Source organism: Trachypithecus francoisi, unplaced genomic scaffold (genome assembly GCF_009764315.1).
Source record: "Trachypithecus francoisi isolate TF-2019V2 unplaced genomic scaffold, Tfra_2.0 Lachesis_group15, whole genome shotgun sequence".
Classification (NCBI taxonomy): domain Eukaryota; kingdom Metazoa; phylum Chordata; class Mammalia; order Primates; family Cercopithecidae; genus Trachypithecus; species Trachypithecus francoisi.
In genome coordinates this window covers 52011519-52036262 of record NW_022681460.1, presented here as the reverse complement: position 1 = coordinate 52036262, position 24744 = coordinate 52011519, and the positions used below count along the sequence as shown (strand labels likewise).

The 24744-nt window shown below is 37.9% G+C and overlaps 1 protein-coding gene across 2 annotated transcripts in view; it reads left to right on the top strand.

The window, feature by feature from the left end:
• The window catches only part of OSTM1 (osteoclastogenesis associated transmembrane protein 1), a 38559-nt gene extending 14080 nt beyond the window's left edge, over positions 1-24479 (top strand). Inside the window, exons 3-7 of one of the 2 annotated variants that reach the window (XR_004442844.1) lie at positions 7848-7945; positions 14129-14296; positions 15875-16040; positions 21098-22763; positions 24010-24479. Coding sequence is in view for 1 of the 2 variants with exons in the window: in XM_033234783.1 (XP_033090674.1) it covers positions 7848-7945; positions 14129-14296; positions 15875-16040; positions 21098-21153 (488 nt within the window). In the remaining variant the exon portion in view is untranslated. Of the gene's footprint in view, positions 1-7847; positions 7946-14128; positions 14297-15874; positions 16041-21097; positions 23098-24009 lie in introns of those variants that run through there. The other variant, XM_033234783.1, reaches the window with a different exon arrangement.
• Positions 24480-24744: the final 265 nt, after the last annotated feature.

Below are 24744 nucleotides of genomic sequence, written 5' to 3'. Positions count from 1 at the left end.
ATATGTTGTAATATCTTTGGGATTTACAGTGTACCTGGAATATTAAATGCATTGAGTAGTACTACAGAGTTTTTTAAAAGAATTTTGTTTTTGGCTCAATGGGGAGGCTCACACCTGTAATCCCTGCACTTTGGGAGGACACGATGGTAGTATTGCTTGAGCCCAGGAGTTCAAGGCCAGCCTAGGCAACAAAAAAAAGAAAAGAAAAGAAAGGAAAAGAAAAAAACTAGCTGGGCATGGTGCCAAACGCCTGTAGTCCCAGCTGCCTGGGATGCTGAGGTGAGAGGAGTGCTTGAGCCCAGGAATTGGAGGCTGCATTGAGCTATGATTGCTGCATTGAGCTATAATTGCGCCACTGCACTCCAGCCTAGGCAACAGAGCAAGACCCTGTCTTAAAGAAAAAGGTTTTTTAAACATCATTTAACCTAGCACTTTCTAAGCCTTAAAAAAGAAAAAAACAAAACTGCAAAGATCCTTTTTTCATGGAACCTCATTGGAAGAAAGAGAGACCAGTAAGAAGTTTACTGCTATGGTTTAGGCAAGAAGGAAAGAAAATGTGAAGTAGGGAGGGGCCTTGGAAATAGAAGGATAGATTAAAAATTTGTGTCCCTGTAAGTCATTAAGTAGCTTAGCTTTTATAAATACTTGTCTTTTTGTTTAGTTCATATGAAGAAAAACTAAAATGGGCGAAGAAGCCCCAGCCAGTTTTTTTCCCTTGTCATTATACCATGGTATATTGAATATTGACTTTTAAAATTTTGTCTCTGAAGCTTGACTAACACAACTTTTTTTTTTTTAGCATATCCTTTACTTTTCAGAGTAAAAGTATATACTTTTCTAGTATATATATATATATATATATATATATACACACACACACACACTATATAAATATATACTTTTCTAGTATAAATATGATTGAAGAGCATTTGCTTAACATATGTAAACCTGTTTTTAAGTATTCTTAAGCTTTTTAGAAAAATCCATTAACATAGAAAAATATGTTAATTATAAATAATTTAAAATCAGTTAATTGGAATAAGTGGATATATACTGGGATTCACTTCTTTTTTTTAATTTTATTTAATTAATTTAATTTTTTAAGACTAGTCAAGGCCGGGCGCGGTGGCTCAAGCCTGTAATCCCAGCACTTTGGGAGGCCGAGACGGGCGGATCACGAGGTCAGGAGATCGAGACCATCCTGGCTAACACGGTGAAACCCCATCTCTACTAAAAATACAAAAAATTAGCTGGGCGAGGTGGCGGGCGCCTGTAGTCCCAGCTGCTCCGGAGGCTGAGGCAGGAGAATGGCGTGAACCTGGGAGGCGGAGCTTGCAGTGAGCTGAGATCCGGCCACTGCACTCCAGTCCGGGCGACAGAGCGAGACACCGCCTCAAAAAAAAAAAAAAAAAAAAAAACTAGTCAAGTGCAGCAGTGAGAAGAGGAGAAAGAGTAGAACAAGGAGTTCAGTCTGTAACTGACTGTGAACAATTAATTGAGATAACTCACTATCTTCAGATGAGCCAGGGTTTCACTTCTTTTGACTGATGTGACTAAATTTATATACTTAGAAGAGGTAAGGCATTTTTGTCTTTAAAAGGTGTTTTTGTTTGTTTGATTTTTGAGACAGAGTCTTGCTCTGTTGCCCAGGCTGGAATACAGTGGCACAATCTCAGCTCACTATAGCCTCCACCTCTTGAGGGCTCAAGCAGTCCCTCCAGCCTCAGCCTCCCAAGTAGCCGGGGCTACAGGCAGCACGAGGATGCCTAGCCAATTTTTGTGTTTTTAATGGAGAATGGGGTTTTGTCATGTTGCCCAGACTGGTCTCAGATTCCTAGACTCAAGCCTCCTTCCTTGGCCTCCCAAAGTGCTGAGATTCAAAGTGTGAGCCACTGTGCCTGGCTTAAAAGGCATTTTCTTTTTTTTTTTTTTTTGAGACAGAGTCTCGCTCTGTCGCCCGGGCTGGAGTGCAGTGGCCGGATCTCAGCTCACTGCAAGCTCCGCCTCCCGGGTTTACGCCATTCTCCTGCCTCAGCCTCCCGAGTAGCTGGGACTACAGGCGCCCGCCACCTCGCCCGGCTAGTTTTTTGTATTTTTTAGTAGAGACGGGGTTTCACCGTGTTAGCCAGGATGGTCTTGATCTCCTGACCTCGTGATCCGCCCGTCTCGGCCTCCCAAAGTGCTGGGATTACAGGCTTGAGCCACCGCGCCCGGCCAAAAGGCATTTTCTAATAAAGATTTCACTATTTCGAAGTACAGACCTTTTTTGCTCAGTTAGTTGAAAAGAAAACGTTTTACTGCATAGTTACTCAGTATGGCAGATATAAAATGCTTTAGAATAAATTCTTAGGGTATTTTGTTCCTCTGTAAGGCATCCTATCTTGAAAATATTCCTTACATTGAACTTCTGAGGACCAAATAAAATGCTAAGCAATTAGATATGACTTACATAAAAGACTCTTCCCAATTAAAATTAATTTGGCCCAGACATACAGTCTCAGGTAAAAGAAGCGAGGTACAGAAAAGTATGATATTTTGTGTTCTAAAAATACATATGTATTTTGAAGGAAGGTAGTTGGATAGCTGCGTGGGCAGGAAAGGAAGGAAGATTTAGTTTTCACTGTATTTGCATTTGTACCCTCTGGATTTTATGCCATATACATTTAATACCTATTCAAAAATATATAGAAATTTTAAAAATTTAACAGAATGTTCAAATCTGTGATGCATATTTGTATGTTAGATGTGGTTGGAGAGATTAGCTATTTTCCAGAATTATGCATTAAAAATTATTGTCATTCACCATCTCATTTACGTGGCAGAAGAGTGGAAGAGTAAATCTCATTTGTGAAGAAGGAACCCTCATGACCTGGTCACTTCCTAAAGGCCCCACTTCTTGATATTATTGCATTGGCCATCAAGCTTCGACATATCAATTTTGGGAGACACATTCAGACCATAGCAGGGGCTATTAGAATTTTTGTAAAATAATATTATTAAACAATAGAAAAAAATGTAAAAACATAAAAGGTAAAATATTACTAGAAAGAATATTATTAAAATGAGTATACTGCCCCAAACTATCTTTCTGTTCTGCTTAATTTAGCTTGAAATAGGGGTAGCATCTAGTCTCTGCAGTTATTATTCATGAAAAGAAGGCTAGGAATCCAAAAGAGGAGAGAATGCCATCCATGTACTACTCCCATCCCTTTTCTCCTCAGAATTCCTGTGTCTTCGAATGGTATTAGTCTTGGTAGGAAGCTGGTTATTGGAAATGGATGGAAAGTCAAAAGAAGTGTTAAGAGTGCAACTCTTTCTACTCATACCACAAACAACATGGAAACTAGCTCTTTCTTTTGGAGAATGACTGCTAAAAAGTAAAGAAAATATATTAAAGGTTTCTCAGAATTTTAAAGCTGTGTATTGTTGACATAGGGATAGCCTTGTTATTGAGACCCTTCTTGCTTATTTTGTGCATACAACAGTTAAATAATCAGCAGAATGACCAGATTTCATGAGTTCGTGACTGCTTTAGTGTTTGGGTTCTTTGGTAAGCAGTATCCAGTATGAAGCATTATTGTAATAGGATAGGCTTCAAAATTATCAGTTCAGATATTTGTTCTTACACACTGAAAACTCTTTCTTTATGAGCAACCTATATCTTCAGTGATCCAGGTGATCTGGGTGATAATTAATGAGCATAATGATGCTATTGAACCACTGTGTAATCCTGATGTATATTCTGATTCATCAAAGGAAAACTAACTTTCAGTTAATACATAAAATATATGTCTCGATGCTTTAAAAAGCAACAACAGTAGTACTTAATGGTTAACCAGAAGGTCAATTAACCAAAACCTTTCTTTCCCGTATTTTATCCAGAGGGAAATGTACTAAGGGTTATAATCATATTATTTGTATCTTATAATTTAAAGTATCTTAGTGTTCATATTTGTTAAACTTAATTAGGTCATTTAGGTACAAAGTTTCCGTAGTTTATTTTGTATTTTCTGAAGCTTACCCTAAATTGGTGATTATCTTTGCTATTTTCTATAAAACTAGTTTTGAAAAACAGCAAAGATCTTTGTAAAATTCCTAAGAGATGCCAAATGCTTTATTTAAAGATGCATAATTCCTGTTATGATAATTTAGTAGGTTTCTATGTGAGGTCTTAACTCGAATCCTTAATACCCTTAAGAATGCCTCTTGAGGCCGGGCACAGTGGAGGCTGCAATGAGCTGAGATTATGCCACTGCACTCCAGCCTGGGTGACAGAGTGAGATTCTTCTGTTGCAGAAAAAAAAAAAAAAGAAGAATGACTCTTAAGCTGATGCCTGAGTCTTCTCTGAGAAAGCCACTCTGCTAATCTGTCCTTGATGAGGCTCCATTGATTAAGATGGAGGAAATTCATAATGACCACTTCACTTAGTGCTTAAAGGAAGCTTTATTATTATTAATATTCTTTAACTTACCAATTTCTAAACCGTATAGCTTCTCACTGTTTATAACCTTAAGCTCCCAATTCCTGCAAAAAGATAAAAAAGGAGTTTACTAGAGATCTGTTATTTTGATTCAGAAAGTCACGGCTCTTTAATAATGAAGACTTTTTAACCCCATTATATAAATGAACTCCTTTGTGCTTTATGTTACCACCATCTAATGATCATTGAAAAAGTTTTGATGGTACATTAATGTAGTACTTAACAAGATGACCAGTCTATATTGGCTTTTAATTTTCAAATTATTTTACGTAAAAAGTAAATGGCTGTCAATAAGATAGAAGACATTAAGTTCTTTTGTTCTTCAGAGAAGCTTTCTTTATAAATTACTTTTTAAAAAGAAATTGTTTTAATTATGTATCTTGCATAAAAGAAATTTGCTATTGCTCTCTCATGATAATGCACTGTATACTACTCTTATAGGCAGTATGTGGACCCCTTTCATCCCTATATTGTGTATGTCAGTTGTCATGACATAACTTATTATAACACGGGTGTACAATTGTTGTGAATAAAATTGTATTCCCTCAACTTCCCTGCAACACATCAACTACAAAAACTGAAAACTTGTTCAGCCTTGTTAGCCTAATATCCTAATATTCTGGATATATGTAGTTGTTCTTATTTATATCAACTCTGCCTCATCCCTAAAAGGATTGCAGGCTACTTCATGATGATATTAAACTAACATTAAGAGGAGCTATGAGACGAGGTCTTACTCTTTCATGCAGGTTGGAATGCAGTGGTGCAGTCACAGCTTATTGCAGCCTTGACTTCCCCAGACTGATGCAATTCTCCCCTCTCAGCCTCCCAAAGCAGCTGGGACCACAGATGCATGCCACCATGCCTGGCTAATTTTTGTATTATTTGTAGAGACAGGTTTTCACCGTGTTGCCCAGGCTGGTCTCGAACTCCTGGACTCAGGCAATCTGCCCGCCTCCCAAAGTGCTGGGATTACAGATGTGAACCACCATGCTGGGCCTATTTTTATTTCAGTGCCTTATTAACTTGTGGTATGATCATCAGCATATCACCGATTTCTCTGGCTTAGTTTCCTAATTTGTAATGATCCCTCAGATTTTTTAAATGATAAGGTTGAGAAGTTAGAATGAGATTCATGTTCTTGAGAAGATAAAGCTTCAGAGAATGTAGAGTATGTGAGTTCAGAGAGGGGACGACTCTAGAAATAGGTTTACCCAGAGGGTCCTGTGTACAATGGGTGCAGAAGGAGCCCTGCACAAGGGGCCTGTGCAAGGAGGTGAATGGTGCTGAACTCCAGCTTAGCTTCTGGAGGCAGGAATGACCTTTTGTAATTTATCCACCCAGAGCGGGTATCTTTTTCTGATTTGCACAAAGGAGCTTTACTGTGCTGTCTGGCCCCTGTCTACGAGGTTTAGGTTTCATCTCAGTTGCTAACTCTGATCAGTTGGTGGGGACTGCCTGAATCCCTGTATGGTGTAAGATATATACGGGTAGTGGAGGGAGTAGGCAGTGGCATGTATTTGTAGACTCTGAGTCTTGAACTTTTAATGGTTTAGAATGTAGATATAAATATGTTATTTATTTTGCAGTGTTTGAGAGTGCAGGCTCAAGAATCAGTATGAGTAGAGATTCTAGCTTTTTACTTACCAGTTTTATGACCTTGTGCAACTTCCTTAATTTCTCTAAACTTCTCTCTGTTCCTTATTTATAAAATAGAGATAATGATAATTTTTGCCTCATGGAATCACTGCAAGAATTAAATGGGCAAATGTGTTTGAAGTGCAGTGTAAGCATAGTTCTTAGAACATAGCAAGTATTTAGTAAGTGTTAACTTTCGTTGTAGTGTTTGTGTATCAGAGTACATGGATGTCCCTTAGTGTGTCATATCCTAGTGTCTACCTAGTCAGTCTCTCTTTTCTCCACGAATTCTACTTGCCCTGCTGCCTTTCTCCTGGGTAATTGCAATAGCTTTGTATGTTGTCTCACCACTTCAGTTGAGAGAGATCCTATCTGATGGCCCTGAATTTCTAAATAAGGTGGGCATAATACAAAGCCATCTGTTGAAATTAAGGGGAACAAGAGTAGGGCTGGGGACTAGAGATTAGAAAATATTTGGAGCATCCCTTGTAGAGCAATTAGTAGGGCATCTACAAGGATCGTTTTGTTTCCCTGAGATCAGAACACATGAATTTGAATTGAGTCCCTTATCATTTTAGAATTTCTGTAGTAGTATTCTATAACCAGAATGAGAGTATAGAAAGTAGATGGGGACTGTCCAGGGATGAAAATGGCCATGAGTGTGTGGAAGATAAAGAGGGCAAGGATTCTAGGAGAGTGAGATGGAAACGGGTGACCACAAGTTCCAAGATCTGGATCCAGGCACTTGAACCTCGATTGGAGATAGCAGGCTGAGAACACAAGGAGAGGTAAAGAAAAAGGTTTACCTGAGGATAAAGACTAGGTTCCCTGGCTGAGGGCAGTGGCTCATGCCTTTAAGTAATCCCAGCACTTTGGAAGGCTGAGGTGGGAACATCACTTGAGCCCAGGAGTTCAAGTCTGCAATGAGCTGCAATTGTGCCACTGCACTCCAGCCTGGGCAACTGAGCAAGACCCCGTTTCTTAAAAAAAAGAAAAAGAATAGATTATTCCCTGAAGAAGAGAAAATGGATACATAAATTGTGATATACATAGAAAACAAAAGGGATAAGTGAACTTGAGCTAACTCTAAGCAAGTATAGCCAGTTGCAGAGAAATACCATTTATGTAGGATTTTTAAAAATGTAAAACAATTTTGTTTCTAGACTTTACTTGAAGCCCCCATGTCAGTATTTTAGGCAAAATTCTCACCAGTTTGTTTCTCTGGGCTCCCAACTCATGATGGATTAGAAAGAGCAAATTTTAAAAGTTAACCCATTAGGTACAATAAATGACTCATTAGTGAAGTTGGAAGATGCAGGGAACTATGAAATTTGACACAAAAAATGATTATAAGGCATATGAGTTTTGGTAAAATGAATGCGGGGTAAACAGTCTTACGCCTAAATAGCACTATTAAGGCAGCATTTGATAGCTGATATTCCATGATTATGACCTTGTGCCATCAAAAGTCAATTTGAATTTTATTTGGTATATTTTTATGAAAAGAGGAGAGTATGTGATTATTTTAAGATGTTCATGAAAATGGTTATGACTTTTTTTTAACTTTTGGAAAATGAAAGGAGTGAACTTCATATATTTGGAAAATTCATGCTTGTTTGAATAAAGAATTACTGTAGTGTGAAACGAAGCTGATAGCTTAAGAGATAAGCGACAACATATAATTGTTCCTTGAGTTATGTTAATATACTTTTTGAATTTTTTTGACAGATTGTTTAACGAACAACAGTGAAGAATTATCAAACAGCACAGTATATTTCCTTAATCTGTTTAATCACACCCTGACCTGCTTTGAGCATAACCTTCAGGTATTTTATATATAATATTTAAAATTAAAATGTTGCCTTATACAAAGGAATAATGTGCAGTTCCAAGTTTTTATAGCACTAATTATTGATATTTATCTAAATTCATGATGTAGAGGAGTTAGTGGACCTGGATTTCTGCTCTTTAAGTAAGTTCTTCTACTTACAAATCATGAAAACTTCAGTTCTCTCATTTGTAAAATGGAGATAATATCTATCCTGCCTATCTTCAAGTATTTTGTAATGAGAATCTGGTGAGATAATGAGTGTGAAAACATTGAGGTGTGTGATTGTTTAATTAAAACAATGGTTTTCAATCTGACTTAGGTAGGTATTTTGCAGTGTAGTATGATTCTGTCTATAGGAAGTTTATTCTTTGCCTGAAATTTGCTTAAATATGTTTTACCTACCTTAAAAAGCACTGTTTAGTAAGATAACTTTGAGTATTGAATTATGATAATAAAAGGTAGCCTTTAAGAATCTTAACCTTGTAGATTTTTGCCGTCTCTGTCTCTGACTCTTGAATTTTGGTATTGGAATTTGTCTGATCGTGGTGAAGGATGAGGTTGGAACTCTGGCTACAATGTAGTTTTGAAACTTACATAACAAGGAAGTAATCCCCACAGTAGATGTACACATGCTTACGATATAAGCATGTATGATTTCCTCTGTAATAAATGTGGTAACACTGAATTATGAATTTCCCTGAGAATAGTAAAAATTGGGCCAGGTGTGGTATCTCATGCCTGTAATCCCAGCACCTTGGGAGGCCGAGGCGGGCGGATCACTTGAAGTCAGTAGTTCGAGACCAAACTGACCAATATGGTGAAACCCTGTCTCTACTAAAAATACAAAAATTAGCCAGGCTTGGTGGCGCACACCTGTAGTCCCAGGTACTCGGGAGGCTGAGGCAGGAGAATCGCTTGAACCTGGGAAGTAGAGGTTGCAGTGAATTGAGATCACGCCACTGCACTCCAGCCTGGGCGTTGCAGTGAGACTCTTTCTCAAAAAAAAAAAAAAAAAATAGGTGAACATTTCTCAGAATTTGTTCTGCAGCATGTTAATAGATGTCCTATCAGAAAGGGTTTAGTATTCCATTAAGGTTGAGAAATGCTTTACTACAGGACTTCACAACCTTTAGTGGACTGATGTGTGTTGTAACACTCAAATAGCAATTTTTCTATAAAGTTGTCCTCTTATCTATGGCTTCACTTTCCACAGTTTCAGTTACCTGTGGCCAACTGCAGCCCAAAAATATTAAATGGAAAATTCTGGAAACAATAAGTTTTAAATTGCATACCATAAACAGTCTTCTTTTCATTTAACTTAGAGCACTTGTATGAGTTTGGTAGATTTCTAGAAGTGGAATTACTATATTACCAACCTAAGAAAAAGACACTAGAGAAAATTATCTCCAAATATGATGAGTGTACTAGGGAATAAGAAAGGAGTATCATAATTTGGAATGCACTGGCAAACCACCAGTACATCCAGTGAGGGAAGGGTAAAGGGAAGCTTTTACTAGCAAAAAGGGAGAGGTTCACACAAGCTGCTTAGAAACTGAGTTCACTGGTTCCAGAGGCTCAAAGCCAGAGTTGTCGTCAGTTCATTGGTGGAGATGCCATTACTGGGCAAGTGTTCTTCTGAGCGCATCTTATCCAAATCACTGCAGTCCTAAAGAATGGCAGTGGTAAACCATGTGAAAGCAGGAGTTGCATGAAGGGTATGAAAGGGTTTCTTGTGAGGTTTTTAGAAAGTCCTTGGAAACAGCTATGTCAGACACATAAGCATGAGTCTCCTCTCCTTTGGGCCTTCCTGGCTGTATTTTGTCTGGGTCTGACAAAGATGATTTCATCCTAATGTCTGCAACTTTCACATTATCTTTTTTTTTTTTTTTTTTTTTTTTTTTTTTTTTTTTTTTTGAGACGGAGTCTCGCTCTGCCACCCAGGCTGGAGTGCAGTGGCGGATCTCAGCTCACTGCAAGCTCCGCCTCCCGGGTTCACGCCATTCTCCTGCCTCAGCCTCCCAAGTAGCTGGGATACAGGCGCCCGCCACCTCGCCCGGCTAGTTTTTTGTATTTTAGTAGAGACAGGTTTCACTGTGTTAGCCAGGATGGTCTCGATCTCCTGACCTCGTGATCCGCCCGTCTCGGCCTCCCAAGTGCTGGGATTACAGGCTTGAGCCACCGCGCCCGGCCTAACTTTCACATTATCAAAAGATATGTACATTTTAAATTTTAATAAAAATGTCAGCCAGGTATGACGACTCCTGCCTGTAATTCCAGCATTTTGGAAGGTTGAGGTGGGAGGATCATTTGAGCCCAGGAGTTTGAAATTTGTCTGGGCAAAAAAGAAAAAAAAAAAAAAAAAGGTTAAATACTCCCATCAAGATTGTGTGCACAATTTTAGCTAAATTGATCATGTGCTCAATTTTTTTTTTTTTTGAGACAGAGTCTCGCTCTGTCACCAGGCGGGGGTGCAGTGGCGTGATCTCAGCTCACTGCAAGCTCCACCTCCTGAATTCACACCATTCTCCTGCCTCAGCCTCCTGAGTAGCTGGGACTACAGGCGCCTGCTACCATGCCCAGCTAACTTTTTGTCTTTTTAGTAGAGACGGGGTTTCACTGTGTTAGCCAGGATGGTCTTGATGTCCTGACCTCGTGATCCGCCCACCTCGGCCTCCCAAAGTGCTGGGATTACAGGCGTGAGTCACCACGCCTGGCCCTGTGCTCAGTTTTTAGCTAAGTGCACAATTGTTCTGTGAAAAACAAGCAATAGGCTATTTCTTGTAGCAGACTAAGGAGAGACTTAGTTTTTCTGTCAAATAGATGGTGAGGGTCATGTTGTTGGGCCTACATCAGTGTAATTAGTTTGATTTTTCTCTTTTCTCTTTCATCCCAATGTTCAGTTAATATCCTTTCTTCATACTAGAAGGTAAAGAATAACTGGCATAGAAAGCAAAGGTGTGAATTGACTGTTTAGCAAACTTATTCTTGAAAAGTCAAGTGTCAGTCTAGAAGTACAAAAGATTGAGATTTACTAGCATAATTTAAAAAAAATTTTTTTTATTATTATACTTTAAGTTCTAGGGTACATGTGCATAAGGTGCAGGTTTGTTACATATGTATATTTGTGCCATGTTGGTGTGCTACACCCATCAACTCGTCAGCACCCATCAACTCGTCATTTACATCAGGTATAACTCCCAATGCAATCCCTCCCCCATGCCCCTTCCCCATAATAGGCCCCGGTGTGTGATGTTCCCCTTCCCGAGTCCAAGTGATCTCATTGTTCAGTTCCCACCTATGAGTGAGAACATGCGGTGTTTGGTTTTCTGTTCTTGTGATAGTTTGCTAAGAATGATGGTTTCCAGCTGCATCCATGTCCCTACAAAGGACACAAACTCATCCTTTTTTATGGCTGCATAGTATTCCATGGTGTATATGTGCCACATTTTCTTAATCCAGTCTGTCACTGATGGACATTTGGGTTGATTCCAAGTCTTTGCTATTGTGAATAGTGCCGCAATGAACATACGTGTGCATGTGTCTTTATAGCAGCATGATTTGTAATCCTTTGGGTATATACTCAGTAATGGGATGGCTGGGTCGTATGGTACTTCTAGTTCTAGATCCTTGAGGAATCACCATACTGTTTTCCATAATGGTTGAACTAGTTTACAATCCCACCAATAGTGTAAAAGTGTTCCTATTTCTCCACATCCTCTCTAGCACCTGTTGTTTCCTGACTTTTTAATGATTGCCATTCTAACTGGTGTGAGATGGTATCTCATTGTGGTTTTGATTTGCATTTCTCTGATGGCGAGTGATGATGAGCATTTTTTCATGTGTCTGTTGGCTGTATGCATGTCTTCTTTTGATAAATGTTTGTTCATATCCTTTGCCCACTTTTTGATGGGGTTGTTTGTTTTTTTCTTGTAAATTTGTTTGAGTTCTTTGTAGGTTCTGGATATTAGCCCTTTGTCAGATGAGTAGTTTGCAAAAATTTTCTCCCATTCTGTAGGTTGCCTGTTCACTCTGATGGTAGTTTCTTTTGCTGTGCAGAAGCTCTTTAGTTTAATTAGATCCCATTTGTCAATTTTGGCTTTTGTTGCCGTTGCTTTTGGTGTTTTAGACATGAAGTCTCTGCCCATGCCTATGTCCTGAATGGTATTACCTAGGTTTTCTTTTAGGGTTTTTATGGTATTAGGTCTAACATTTAAGCCTCTAATCCATCTTGAATTAATTTTCGTATAAGGTATAAGGAAAGGATCCAGTTTCAGCTTTCTACTTATGGCTAGCCAATTTTCATAGCACCATTTATTAAATAGGAAATCCTTTCCCCATTTCTTGTTTTTCTCAGGTTTGTCAAAGATCAGATGGCTGTAGATGTGTGGTATTATTTCTGAGGACTCTGTTCTGTTCCATTGGTCTATATCTCTATTTTGGTACCAGGACCATGCTGTTTTGGTTACGGTAGCCTTGTAGTATAGTTTGAAGTCAGGTAGCGTGATGCCTCCAGCTTTGTTCTTTTGACTTAGGATTGTCTTGGCAATGCAGGCCCTTTTTTGGTTCCATATGAACTTTAAAGCAGTTTTTTCCAATTCTGTGAAGAAACTCATTGGTAGCTTGATGGGGATGGCATTGAATCTATAATTAACCTTGGGCAGTATGGCCATTTTCACGATATTAATTCTTCCTATCCATGAGCATGGTATGTTCTTCCATTTGTTTGTGTCCTCTTTTATTTCACTGAGCAGTGGTTTGTAGTTCTCCTTGAAGAGGTCCTTTACATCCCTTGTAAGTTGGATTCCTAGGTATTTTATTCTCTTTGAAGCAATTGTGAATGGAAGTTCATTCATGATTTGGCTCTCTGTTTGTCTGTTACTGGTGTATAAGAATGCTTGTGATTTTTGCACATTAATTTTGTATCCTGAGACTTTGCTGAAGTTGCTTATCAGCTTAAGGAGATTTTGGCTGAGACCATGGGGTTTTCTAAATATACAATCATGTCATCTGCAAACAGGGACAATTTGACTTCTTCTTTTCCTAACTGAATACCCTTGATTTCTTTCTCTTGCCTGATTGCCCTAGCCAGAACTTCCAACACTATGTTGAATAGGAGTAGTGAGAGAGGGCATCCCTGTCTTGTGCCAGTTTTCAAAGAGAATGCTTCCAGTTTTTGCCCATTCAGTATTATATTGGCTGTGGGTTTGTCATAAATAGCTCTTATTATCATCCTGATACCAAAGCCTGGCAGAGACACAACAAAAAAAGAGAATTTTAGACCAATATCCCTGATGCAAAAATCCTCAATAAAATACTGGCAAGCCGAATCCAGCAGCACATCAAAAAGCTTATCCAGCATGATCAAGTGGGCTTCATCCCTGGGATGCAAGGCTGGTTTAACATACACAAATCAATAAACGTAATCCAGCATATAAACAGAACCAAAGACAAAAACCACATGATTATCTCAATAGATGCAGAAAAGGCCTTTGACAAAATTCAACAGCCCTTCATGCTAAAAACTCTCAATAATTCGGTATTACTAGCATAATCTTTTATGTACCTCTACTCTCCTCATTTTAGGTTATACAATTCTTTGGTATTTGGCCCTTTTTGTTGACTAGAAAGGCCTGGATTATGAGCCTTGTGATGAGAGAATTGAGTGGGGATGCAGTTTTGGTGCCTTTTCCCTTTCCATTTAAAAAGTCCTGTCTCAGCAAGATAAACTATGGTGTTGAAGTCAGCATAGGCAGGAACCTATTTTATTTATTCAGTGAGAGTAGGATAGATAACTGCAGGTTTATAATGAGATAATTTAGGAAATTTTGTATTTAGTTACTAGTAATTTGGCATATGAATTATTGTTATCTTCAGTTAACATTAGCTAATGCAGCAGTTTTCAAAATTTAGAGGCACCTAGAAAGTTCCAAACAGTTTGCCATCTGCTTCACATACCAGATCTCTAATCCTTTGGACTTATAATACAGGTAGAGGTCGTTTTATTTTATAGATGATAAAACTGAGACTCAGAGTGATTTAGTAACCTACCCAACATCACAGCTTAGCACTTTAACATACCATATTGTTTCCCATCTTCTAGAAAGGCAAATAGCTTACATTAAAGAGATATTGTGTATAATGTTTATTGTATATACTACATGTGCCTTTGTCATTTTAGGGGAATGCACATAGTCTTTTACAGACAAAAAATTATTCAGAAGTTTGCAAAAACTGTCGTGAAGCATACAAAACTCTGAGTAGTCTGTACAGTGAAATGCAAAAAATGAATGAACTTGAGAATAAGGCTGAACCTGGAACACATTTATGCATTGACGTGGAAGATGCAGTAAGTACTTTGCTTCTGATGTGATACATATCTTAGAGTGTTATTGAATGTACCTTCAGTGTGATTATTCTTTTTGGAGATACAGTGGAATCTGCATATTCTGTCTTCAACCAAAAATAACTAGTTATAAAGTAGTAAAGTTTTAGAATATCCTGGTCTGTTAAACCAAAATGGATATTTCCCTAGTAGTCTCATGGGTAGGATAAAAATAAAATAAAACAGAAATTAATTAGGCACTTCATAAGTTGAGTTGATGATTTGGTACATTTAATCTTTTTAAATTTGAAAATATGTGCCATTTGCAGAGGTGTAGGTATTGTTATATGTTTATATTTCAGTTTCTTGTGCATTTATTGCTAATTTAAGAAGTTTCTGGGTGGGGCGTGGTGACTCACACCTGTAATCCTAGCACTTTGGGAGGCCGAGGCGGGCAGATCACGAGGTTAGGAGTTCAAGACCAGCCTGACCAACATGTGAAGCCCCCATCTCTACTGAAAATACAAAAATTAGCCAGGCATAGTGGCACACGCCTATTATCCCAGCTACTCAGGAGGCTGAGGCAGGAAAATCGCTTGAATCCTGGAGGCAGAGGTTGCAGCGAGCCGAGATTGCACCACCGCACTCCAGCCTGGGCAACAAAGCGAGACTCCGTCTCAAAAAAAAAAAGAAGTTTCTGGATTTCACTACCTGTTTTAGAAGCCATTCCTCAATAACTTCCTATTCCATTGTTTTATTTTCTTATATCTGTTACCATCTGAAAATATTTGTTTATAGTCTGTCTTCCTCACTAAAATATAAGCCACATGAGGACAAGGACTTAGGCTTTTTTTGTTCACCATTCAGTATTTAGGACAGTCTAGCATATAATGGGCTTAATAAACAAATTGAATGGTCAAAAAAAATTTTTTTTCTCCATTTTATAGCCTGCCTTTACATAGGGTGCCACTAGATGGCAATCATGCCTTTTTAGGCACTATGATGCCTGAGTATTGGGACATCAGAGGAAACTGAGAAATTATTGGCTCAAAGTGGAGAACTTGAGGTCAAAATTAATGAGCATAAGAATTGAGAACGAGTGTGAATTATCACAGCAGCTCAGAGGGAACTATAAGGACCAATAATATTCGAGATGGTTAAAAAGCACTTAAAATGAAATGTACAGTGTGGATTTTTGTTTTTACTGCTCCCTTCCTGTTGCCTAAAAACAGTACCTGGTTTCTAGTAGGCTCTTAATAAATAATAAATATTTTGTAAATGAATAAAACAGGGCCTAACTATATTCCTCTTCATACAAGTTCTCTGTTTGAATGTACAAATGGTTGACATTCTAGAATACTTTGGTCAGTGTTATGGACTTAGAATATGAAATTTCTGTATGGATATAAATTTATACAATGACTGATTGTGAACCAGGTTTTTTTCGTGGCAGAAGAAGTTGTCCTCAACTATCAGTAGATTTTTAGAGGTATGTATTTAGTCTAAATTCTAGGTTCCTGTTTAGTTATTAGCAAAATAATTATAAGAAATTGAAGACAAGTTAAATATAAAATAGAATGATATTGTTTGTTCTTGTTCCAGATGAACATCACCCGAAAACTTTGGAGTCGAACTTTCAACTGTTCAGTCCCTTGCAGTGACACAGTGCCTGTAATTGCTGTTTCTGTGTTCATTCTCTTTCTACCTGTTGTCTTCTATCTTAGTAGTTTTCTTCACTCAGAACAAAAGAAACGCAAACTCATTCTGCGTAAGTTTTTTACAATTATTTATTTTATAGATAAAAGCCTGTATTTTAAAAACTTAGACCTGTTTTAGAAATGATAGCTACTCTGAGAACTCAAAGTGGATTAGCCTAAAAGGACTCTCTGCTTTAAATTTTACAGTCATGCTTACTGTGAAAAAGATCTGTGAAAATTTTATAAGTGTAGACAATATAAAGTTAAAACAGGGTCGGGCGCAGTGGCTCACGCCTGTAATCCCAGCACTTCGGACACTTTGGGAGGCCGGGGAGGGTGGATCACGAGGTCAGGAGATCAAGACCTGGCTAACACAGTGAAACCCCATCTCTACTAAAAATACAAAAAATTAGCTGGGTGTGGTGGCACATGCCTGTAGTTCCAGCTACTCAGCAGGCTGAGGGGAGAGAATCACTTGAACTTGGGAGGCGGAGGTCGCAGTGAACCGAGATCGCGCCACTGCACTCTAGCCTGGGGAGCAGAGTGAGAATGTCTCAAAAAAAAAAGTTAAAACACAGTGTCTTTCAGATGATTAAATTGAAAATGCTAGATTACCCCTGGAATAAGGTTGGCAACAACAGAAGAATAGCAACAGAGGCTTTGCACTCCTGACATGGCAATAGCAGGGAGATACAGACAGCTCTTAGATCCACTGGAGTCGTGGGTCTTAGAACCACCTAAAAGTGTGGCAGGCAGGAAGAAACTATAGCTAACATACAGGCAGTTTGTGAACAAATTGGAATCGTAGTTCCAAGGAGATTACTTGACATAATAGTATATGCTCAATACATATTCATTCCCTTTCTTTCTCCCTATGAAATAGGCCAGAGCAAAAGAAGCACTAACTAGAGATCCCATCCAGCTAAAGAAGAGTGGCTTCTAAGTCACGTGGGTTTCTTGTTTATTATCAGAATGAAAGTATGGGCTTATGCTTTAATAATTTTAGTTTTTAAAAAAGTGAACTGTTTAGGGAAAAAAGTTAGCTTTCTTTTCTCTCAAATACTGTTTGTAGTCTAGGAATGTATGATATAAAAATTCTTTTCCCGTAAATTTCGATCACTGCTTCATCTAACTTTGCTTCTAATATATCTAACTTTTAAAAAAAGGTTACCTGTAGATGAGTTTGAACTGAATTTGTAATGTTTCGTCACTTTAAAATGCTACTAGAGGGGAGAGTCTTTGTCACGGGTGTATTTAGTAAAGCTTTTTGAAGGCTGCCAGCATTCTGTAAATATGTAGTAGCTCAGGTCCTTGAAGTACTTATTCAGAATAACAGCAAAATATTGTGGGCACCTCACCATTGAGAAACTATTTTTCAGAGCTTGGTATACTTTTAAAGTTTAGCATCTTGGCCGGGCGCGGTGGCTCAAGCCTGTAATCCCAGCACTTTGGGAGGCCGAGGCGGGCGGATCACAAGGTCAGGAGATCAAGACCATCCTGGCTAACACGGTGAAACCCCGTCTCTACTAAAAAAATACAAAAAACTAGCCGGGCAAGGTGGCGGGCGCCTGTATGTAGTCCCAGCTACTCGGGAGGCTGAGGCAGGAGAATGGCGTGAACCTGGGAGGCGGAGCTTGCAGTGAGCTGAGATCTGGCCAGTGCACTCCAGCTTGGGTGACAGAGCGAGACTCTGTCTCAAAAAATAAAAAATAAAAAATAAAGTTTAGCATCTTATATCTTATTTGCCTTGCAAACCTATTTAACTTTGTGGAAAGTATTTACTACTTCTGATCAGGATTTTTTGTTTGTCGTCACAGTAAAAGTCACTACCAGTGTCACTATTTGCTATGGAAGCCACAGACCTTGTAGTCATTTCTTACTTCTTTTCTTTCTTTCATTTTTCCATTCCCACATTCCCCTCCTCATCCCCTTTTAATTCGTTAGCAAGTATGCTGCCAGTCCTACTTAGTTAGTCTTCTGTCCCCCTCCACTGGTAAACCAAGCCATCTTCATCTCTCTCTTATTTATTTATTTATTTATTTTTGAGACAGTCTCACTCTATCACCCAGGCTGGAGTGCAGTGGCACGATCTCGGCTCACTGCAACCCCACCTCCTGGTTTCAAGCTATTCTCCTGCCCCATTCTCCTGAGTAGCTGGGAGTACAGGCACATGCTACCACGCCCAGCTAATTTTTGTATTTTTAGTAGAGACGGGGTTTCAACATATTGGCCAGGCTGGTGTCAAACTCCTGACCTTGTGATCTGCTCACCTTGGTCTCCCAAAGTGCTGGGACTACAGGCGTGAGCCGCCGTGCCTGGCCCTTCATCTCTTACCTGTACTAATGCAAGAGCCTCTTAACTGGTATCCCTCCTTCCATTTCTTGATCTACTAAAATCCATATGCCATACAGTGGCTAAAATAATTTTTTAAACACAAATTCACCATGTTTCTCTACTACTTGGAACCCTTAATGTGTTCCCATTGTACCTAGAATAAATCCAAACTTACTTTCCAGGGTCTGCTCTCCAAGCTGTACATGACCTGCCCCATAGCCACCTTTTTAAACTCGTCACATCCATTCTCCTCATTGCTCATGGTGCTGTGGACAGTCTGGTTCCTTTCTGTTCTTCTCTGCTACCAAGCTCATTCACACTGCTGCTTTTCCAAGGCCCTTCCCTCTTTCCTTACCTGGCTTCTTGCAAGCCAGGTCTTAGCTCTAAAGTTACTTGCTCAAAGAGACCTTTTATGACTCCCCAGTCTAAGAGTACAACCCTCCATTCATTTTTCTGTGCCGTCTTTCTTTAATGGCGCTTAATCACTTAAGCTAATTTTAATTAAATAATTGGTTATTTAAATCATCTTCTTCATTTATTCTCTATTTGTTTGTCTCCCCTGCCTGGAGGGAGCAGCTGACTGCATTAGAGGTGTTGAAATTCACCATTAGATGATCCCTGGGATAGAATTTTAAAGGATGTGGGGATTTATCAGGTAGGGAATATAAAGGCAAGGAAGTTGTAGGTGTATGTACTCATTTGTATTTAACTTGGCCAGTTTATTAAGTCATTTGAAATTTAGTCAGAAGCTAGATCACTTCTAGTAGTTTTTAACAAAGTAATTCTCAAAAACCCAAACTATTGATTTGGTTTGCCTCCCAAATCTGCTGAAGGCTTAAGAAGTAGATTTTAGTTTAGGTCAATGTTTTTAGTTTAAGTTTTCCCTTTAGTTTAAGCTGAAGCAGTACACTGGTCCAGGAAGTCATGTTGTCATTTTCCACTTACAGTGGTGGTCAGGGGGACCCTAATGGAAACCAGAGACACTGGTAGGCTGGGCGCGGTGGCTCACGCCTGTAATCCCAACACTTTGGGAGGCCAAGGTGGGCAGATCACGAGGTCAGGAGATCGAGACCATTCTGGCTAACATGGTGAAACCCCGTCTCTACTAAAAATACAAAAAAAAAAAAAATTAGCTGGGCGTGGTGGCGGGTGCCTGTAGTCCCAGCTATTCGGGAAGCTGAGGCAGGAGGATGGCGTGAACCCGGGAGGCGGAGCTTGCAGGGAGCTGAGATCAAGCCACTGCACTCCGGCCTGGGCGACAGAGATGAGACTCTGTCTAAAAATAAAAAATAAAAAATAAAAAATGAAAATAAAATAAAATAAGCGGAAACACTGGTTCTCATCCTTGGCTACATATCGGAATTATTGCAGAGCTTTAAAAAAAAGTACAGGTACTAGGGTCTCATTGCAGAGCTTCTAAATCATAGCCCCTACCCAAGTTTTGTGAAGCTCTGAAGTAGGGACACTCTTAGTTACTCAGTATAAATGCTCTCACTGTGGGCATGATTGTTTTTCATTTCTAGAACATGAGAAACATTCATGTTTAACTGTAAGTACAAAACATATTACCAAGCCAAATAGCCATGATTTGTTTTATTAACCCTAATGACTCAGTCTCATTAGCATCAAATCAGAATTGATGATAATGTATTTTGTTAGCTGCCGTATGTGTTTGTGTGTGTATATAACATAAAACTCACTTTTCTTTGAGCATCTTTAAAGATTTTTTTTCATAATGCAGGATTCCATAATAATATACAACTCACTTTTCTTTGAGGGTCATTAAATTTTTTTTTTTTTCCATTACAGAGTTCTTTCACTGAATTTTTTTTCACCTGAAAATAGAAGCAGTTGTATTTCTTTATTTTCAATATATATACCTTTCCTTTTCTTTCTCTTGCCTTGTTGCACTGGTGATAAATTAGTGGCATGATGTCAAGCAAGACCAGGTATTTTTGTCTTATTCTAGATCTTAGGGGGAAAAATCATTCAGTCTTTCACAATTAAGCATAATGATTGCTACAGAATCTTTGTATATGCTCTTTATCAGGTTGAGGAAGTTTTCACTGAATTCTTTTAAGAGAAATTTAGATTTGGATTTCTAACTTAGACTTTTAGATGTATAATTTTGTTTTTCTACCTTATAGCGCTTTCATTGTCTAAGTATATTTATTTCACCTACATTACATATTTATTTATTTATTTATTTATTTATTTATTTATTTATTTATTTTTTTGAGACGGAGTCTTGCTCTGCCACCCAGGCTGGAGTGCAGTGGCCGGATCTCAGCTCACTGCAAGCTCCGCCTCCCGGGTTTACGCCATTCTCCTGCCTCAGCCTCCCGAGTAGCTGGGACTACAGGCGCCCGCCTCGTCGCCGGCTAGTTTTTTGTATTTTTAAGTAGAGACGGGGTTTCACCGTATTAGCCAGGATGGTATCGATCTCCTGACCTCGTGATCCGCCCGTCTCGGCCTCCCAAAGTGCTGGGATTACAGGCTTGAGCCACCGCGCCCGGCTACATTACATATTTAAGATTGTGATGTTCAAGAAGATATAAATAATGTTGTTTTATTTGGTACTGCTTCTAGCAAAGTCGTGCAATTTCTAACAAAGTTATGTTTTTTGAGGTTGGTAGAAAAAAGTTTTAATTAGGTTTTAAGTCTTATAAGGCTGGAACTGTTAGGATTCAAACATAGAATTGATAGACAAATACTGTAGTTTACATAAAAATAGTAAATAATTATGTTTGATAATTAAATTTAAGTTAAAATACAATTCTTTTGATTTGTCTAGCCAAACGTCTCAAGTCCAGTACCAGTTTTGCAAACATTCAAGAAAATTCAAACTGAGACCTACAAAATGGAGAGTTGACATATCACATGAATGAATGGTGGAAGACACAACTTGGTTTCAGAAAGAAGATAAACTGTGATTTGATAAGTCAAGTTCTTAAGAAATACAAGGACTTCAGATCCATTTTTAAATAAGAATTTTCCATTTTTCTTTCCTTTTCCACTTCTTTCTAACAGATTTGGATATTTTTAATTTCCAGGTGTAACAATGTTATCTATTTTAATGTGTATTTGTAACAATAACAGAAGATGCAAGAACAATCATTATTTTATTTTATAGGCATTTTATCACTATTCTAGACTTCTGGTATTAATAAGAATAACATAAGTATCTCAAGTAGAAACGTTTTTGAAAACTAACATTTAAAAATTAATTGGTTACAGCAAATACTTTGAAAAAGAAACGTACTTGTCAGGAAGTAGCACGCCCAAAGATTAATTACTCCCCATTGCAGTATTATTATTATATATGTAGTTAATATGTTGTACATCACAATAATATATAATTCAGTCTCTAGTTTCCCTAGAGTCATTTTTGAAACCATTGATTCCAGACCTCCCTAACAATTTTTAGAAGTAGTAAGCCACATTACATTTATCTTTGTAAAAAGATTTATGGTAGCTGGTTTCTTACTTGACTTTTATAAATAGTATTTTACATCTTATTTTTTGCCTTTATTTCATAACTAATTTAAAAATCACTGGATTGCTTTATTATATTCAGGGCAATATGGATTATTTTTATACCAAGGATTTGCATTGTGAATTACATTAAGTTATTTGGCAATTTATAATTTATTACTACTTTAAATCAAATGTAGCATTATCATACTATATTTAAATTGTCATTTTTTTAAAGGAATATTTTCCTCTTGAGATATGTAGAGGATTTGGGAGCAGAGAGAAAGGAGGGGTAAAACCAGCTTAAAGTTCAGCAAGCAGACAGGGACCTGAGAGGATGCTCACTATAAGACTGTTGGACAGTGGTGTGTATTGAGGGCGTGAATTGGAATGATAGTCTCATACAGAAAGCAGTGAGATTAAGATGATCCTTATTTTTTCTAAATTTTTCAATCAGATGAAAGTGATACGATTGAAATGAAATCGTGTATTTCATGCTCAGAAATTCTATTTTGGTATGTTTGTATTAGCCTTTAAAAAAAAACACTTCATTTCAGAATTGTTCACAATTTTATTTCTTAGGTTTTTAGAGTTCAGGATTTCATTTATTAATTTCTTCTTGCTTTTTTGGTGGAAATAGGCTTTGTTGTAAACATTAAGAATATAATATCTCCTCTATATAGAAACAAGAGTTTTGTTAAATAATAAGAGAATTTGAATCCCTTCCTATAGTATAAAATGCTCTATAGGGAGATGAAGTGTTTCTTTTTTCTTTTATGTTTACCATATATGTGGAGCGAAAGATAAGGCTCTTGGATGTGTAACATACCAAAAGCTGTTATACTTTCTCTGATCTGCTGTGATCCACTGAAAATGTGCTGGAGTTTGTTCTGCTGTCACTGTTCATGCTGCTGGAACTTAGCACTGTCTTGATTTGAAGCATATGATTGAGAGCCATTGGAAGCAATCTTCATTAATGCAGATAAGTAAGTGGTGACTTTTTGAGCACCTTTCAGTATTACGTATTTGTAAAAGCCATTGTTTTTGGATATAAAGCTAATAAGCACTTTAAAAAGGAAAAGGCAGCCTTTACTATTTTTTCTGGTTGAGTCATTGCTCCTTAGACATAGCATCAGCAATAGATTTCAAAGATAAGTATTAAGCGCTACCCTCAAGTATGTACATTTTTCATTTTGTCATATTGAAAAATTATTTGCATAGTTCTGAATGCTGAGAGGCAGCTTATATGTATTCAGAAGAATATCTTTAAGTGTTTTTTTGACATGTTAAAATAAAGGAAATAAAATAAGGAAGTTGTAAGCTTTATTTGGATTTTTAAATACATTTTAAAATTTTCAGATGTAGTTTAACATCACATTTCAGTTTTTCAGGTGTTGAGTTTGGATGCCTACTTTTACGAGTACCATCAGCTGGACACAGTGTTTCACACCTGTAATCTCAGCACTTTGGGAGGCTGAGGCAGATCGCTTGAGCTCATGAGTTCGAGACCAGCCTGGGCAACATGGCGAAACCCTGTCTCTACAAAAAATGCAAAAATTAGCTGGGTATGGTGGTGAGTGCCTGTAGTCCCAACTACTTGGGAGGCTGAGATGAGAGGATGTCTTGAGCCCGGGAAGCAGAGGTTGCAATGAGCCGAGATCATACCACTGCACTCCAACCTGGGCAATAGAACCAGAGCTTGTCTCAAAAAAAAAAAAAAGTACCATCTATCTTAAATTTTGCTGCAAATAAAAATGTACTTGGGATTATTTATTTATTGTTGAACTTGAGAGAGAGAAATAACATCAGATATATTTTTTCTTTTTTTGATAATTAATTTTTTTTTTTTTTTTTGTAGAGACAATGTCTTACTGTGTTGCCCAAGCTGGCCTTGAACTCCTGAGTTCAAGTGACCCTCCTGCCTCAGCCTCCCAAAGTGCTGGGATTACAAGCATAAGCCACCATCCCTGGCTGAACATCAGATATTTTAAAGTGTAGCCCAGAGTCTAGCTGGTAAATGTTACTTATATTGGGACTAGTATTTTGTAATGTTTCTGGGATATGCTTCCTGTAAAATGAAATGTTTTCCTGGAACAAAACTAGTTAGGATTGCATTCCTGGCCAAAGACATGACATCATATAAGTAATAGACATCACCAGCAGTGAATTTTGAAAAGCAAAAAATACTGTTAACCTATATAACCATTTAAAATGGAAAAATATATATTCCAGGTACCTCTATTTTCTGAACTAGAAGAAACCTTAGAGGCCATCTGATCATAGAGTCCCAGAACTGGATGGATCCCTAGAGACTACCTAATCTGACTTTCTGTCCACTGCATGGATTCCTCTAAAAAGTGTGTCACTTATTTCCCTACCTTATTAACTAAAGAAGCAGAACATCATAGAGCTCTTTATTTATAACAGGCATTCCTTGATAATCAACTCTAAAATGGAGACTTGAGATGCTTAAATACTGTACTACTGTGCTTATTTTATAAAGATTTCATAAAATGATACTATTGGTTATTTTAAAAGGGCTTTGGCTTATGCTGAATTATATATGTGCACCAAAATGTTACAACTCTACTAAATTTCCTTGTTCTAAACTATTATATTAGCTATAATAAATATTAGTCATACATGTAACATGTTTAATGACCAATATTTTCTTTGTCTCCTTGGAATTAAAGAGGGCTTTTAAAAGATAATTTGACTGAACCATGCTTCTTATAGTATGGAGCTTTTCAATAATGATTTTTTAAATATGTTTTTCTTGTGATCAACAGGTATGTTTAAAAACATGCTGGGTGCAGTGACTCAGACCTGTAATCCCAGCACTTTGAGAGGCTGAGGCGGGAGGATCACTTGAGCCCATGAGTTTGACACTAGCCGGGGAAATATAGTGAGAACTTGTGAAATTAAAAAACTAGCTGAGCATCATGGTGTGTCCCTGTAGTCCCAGCT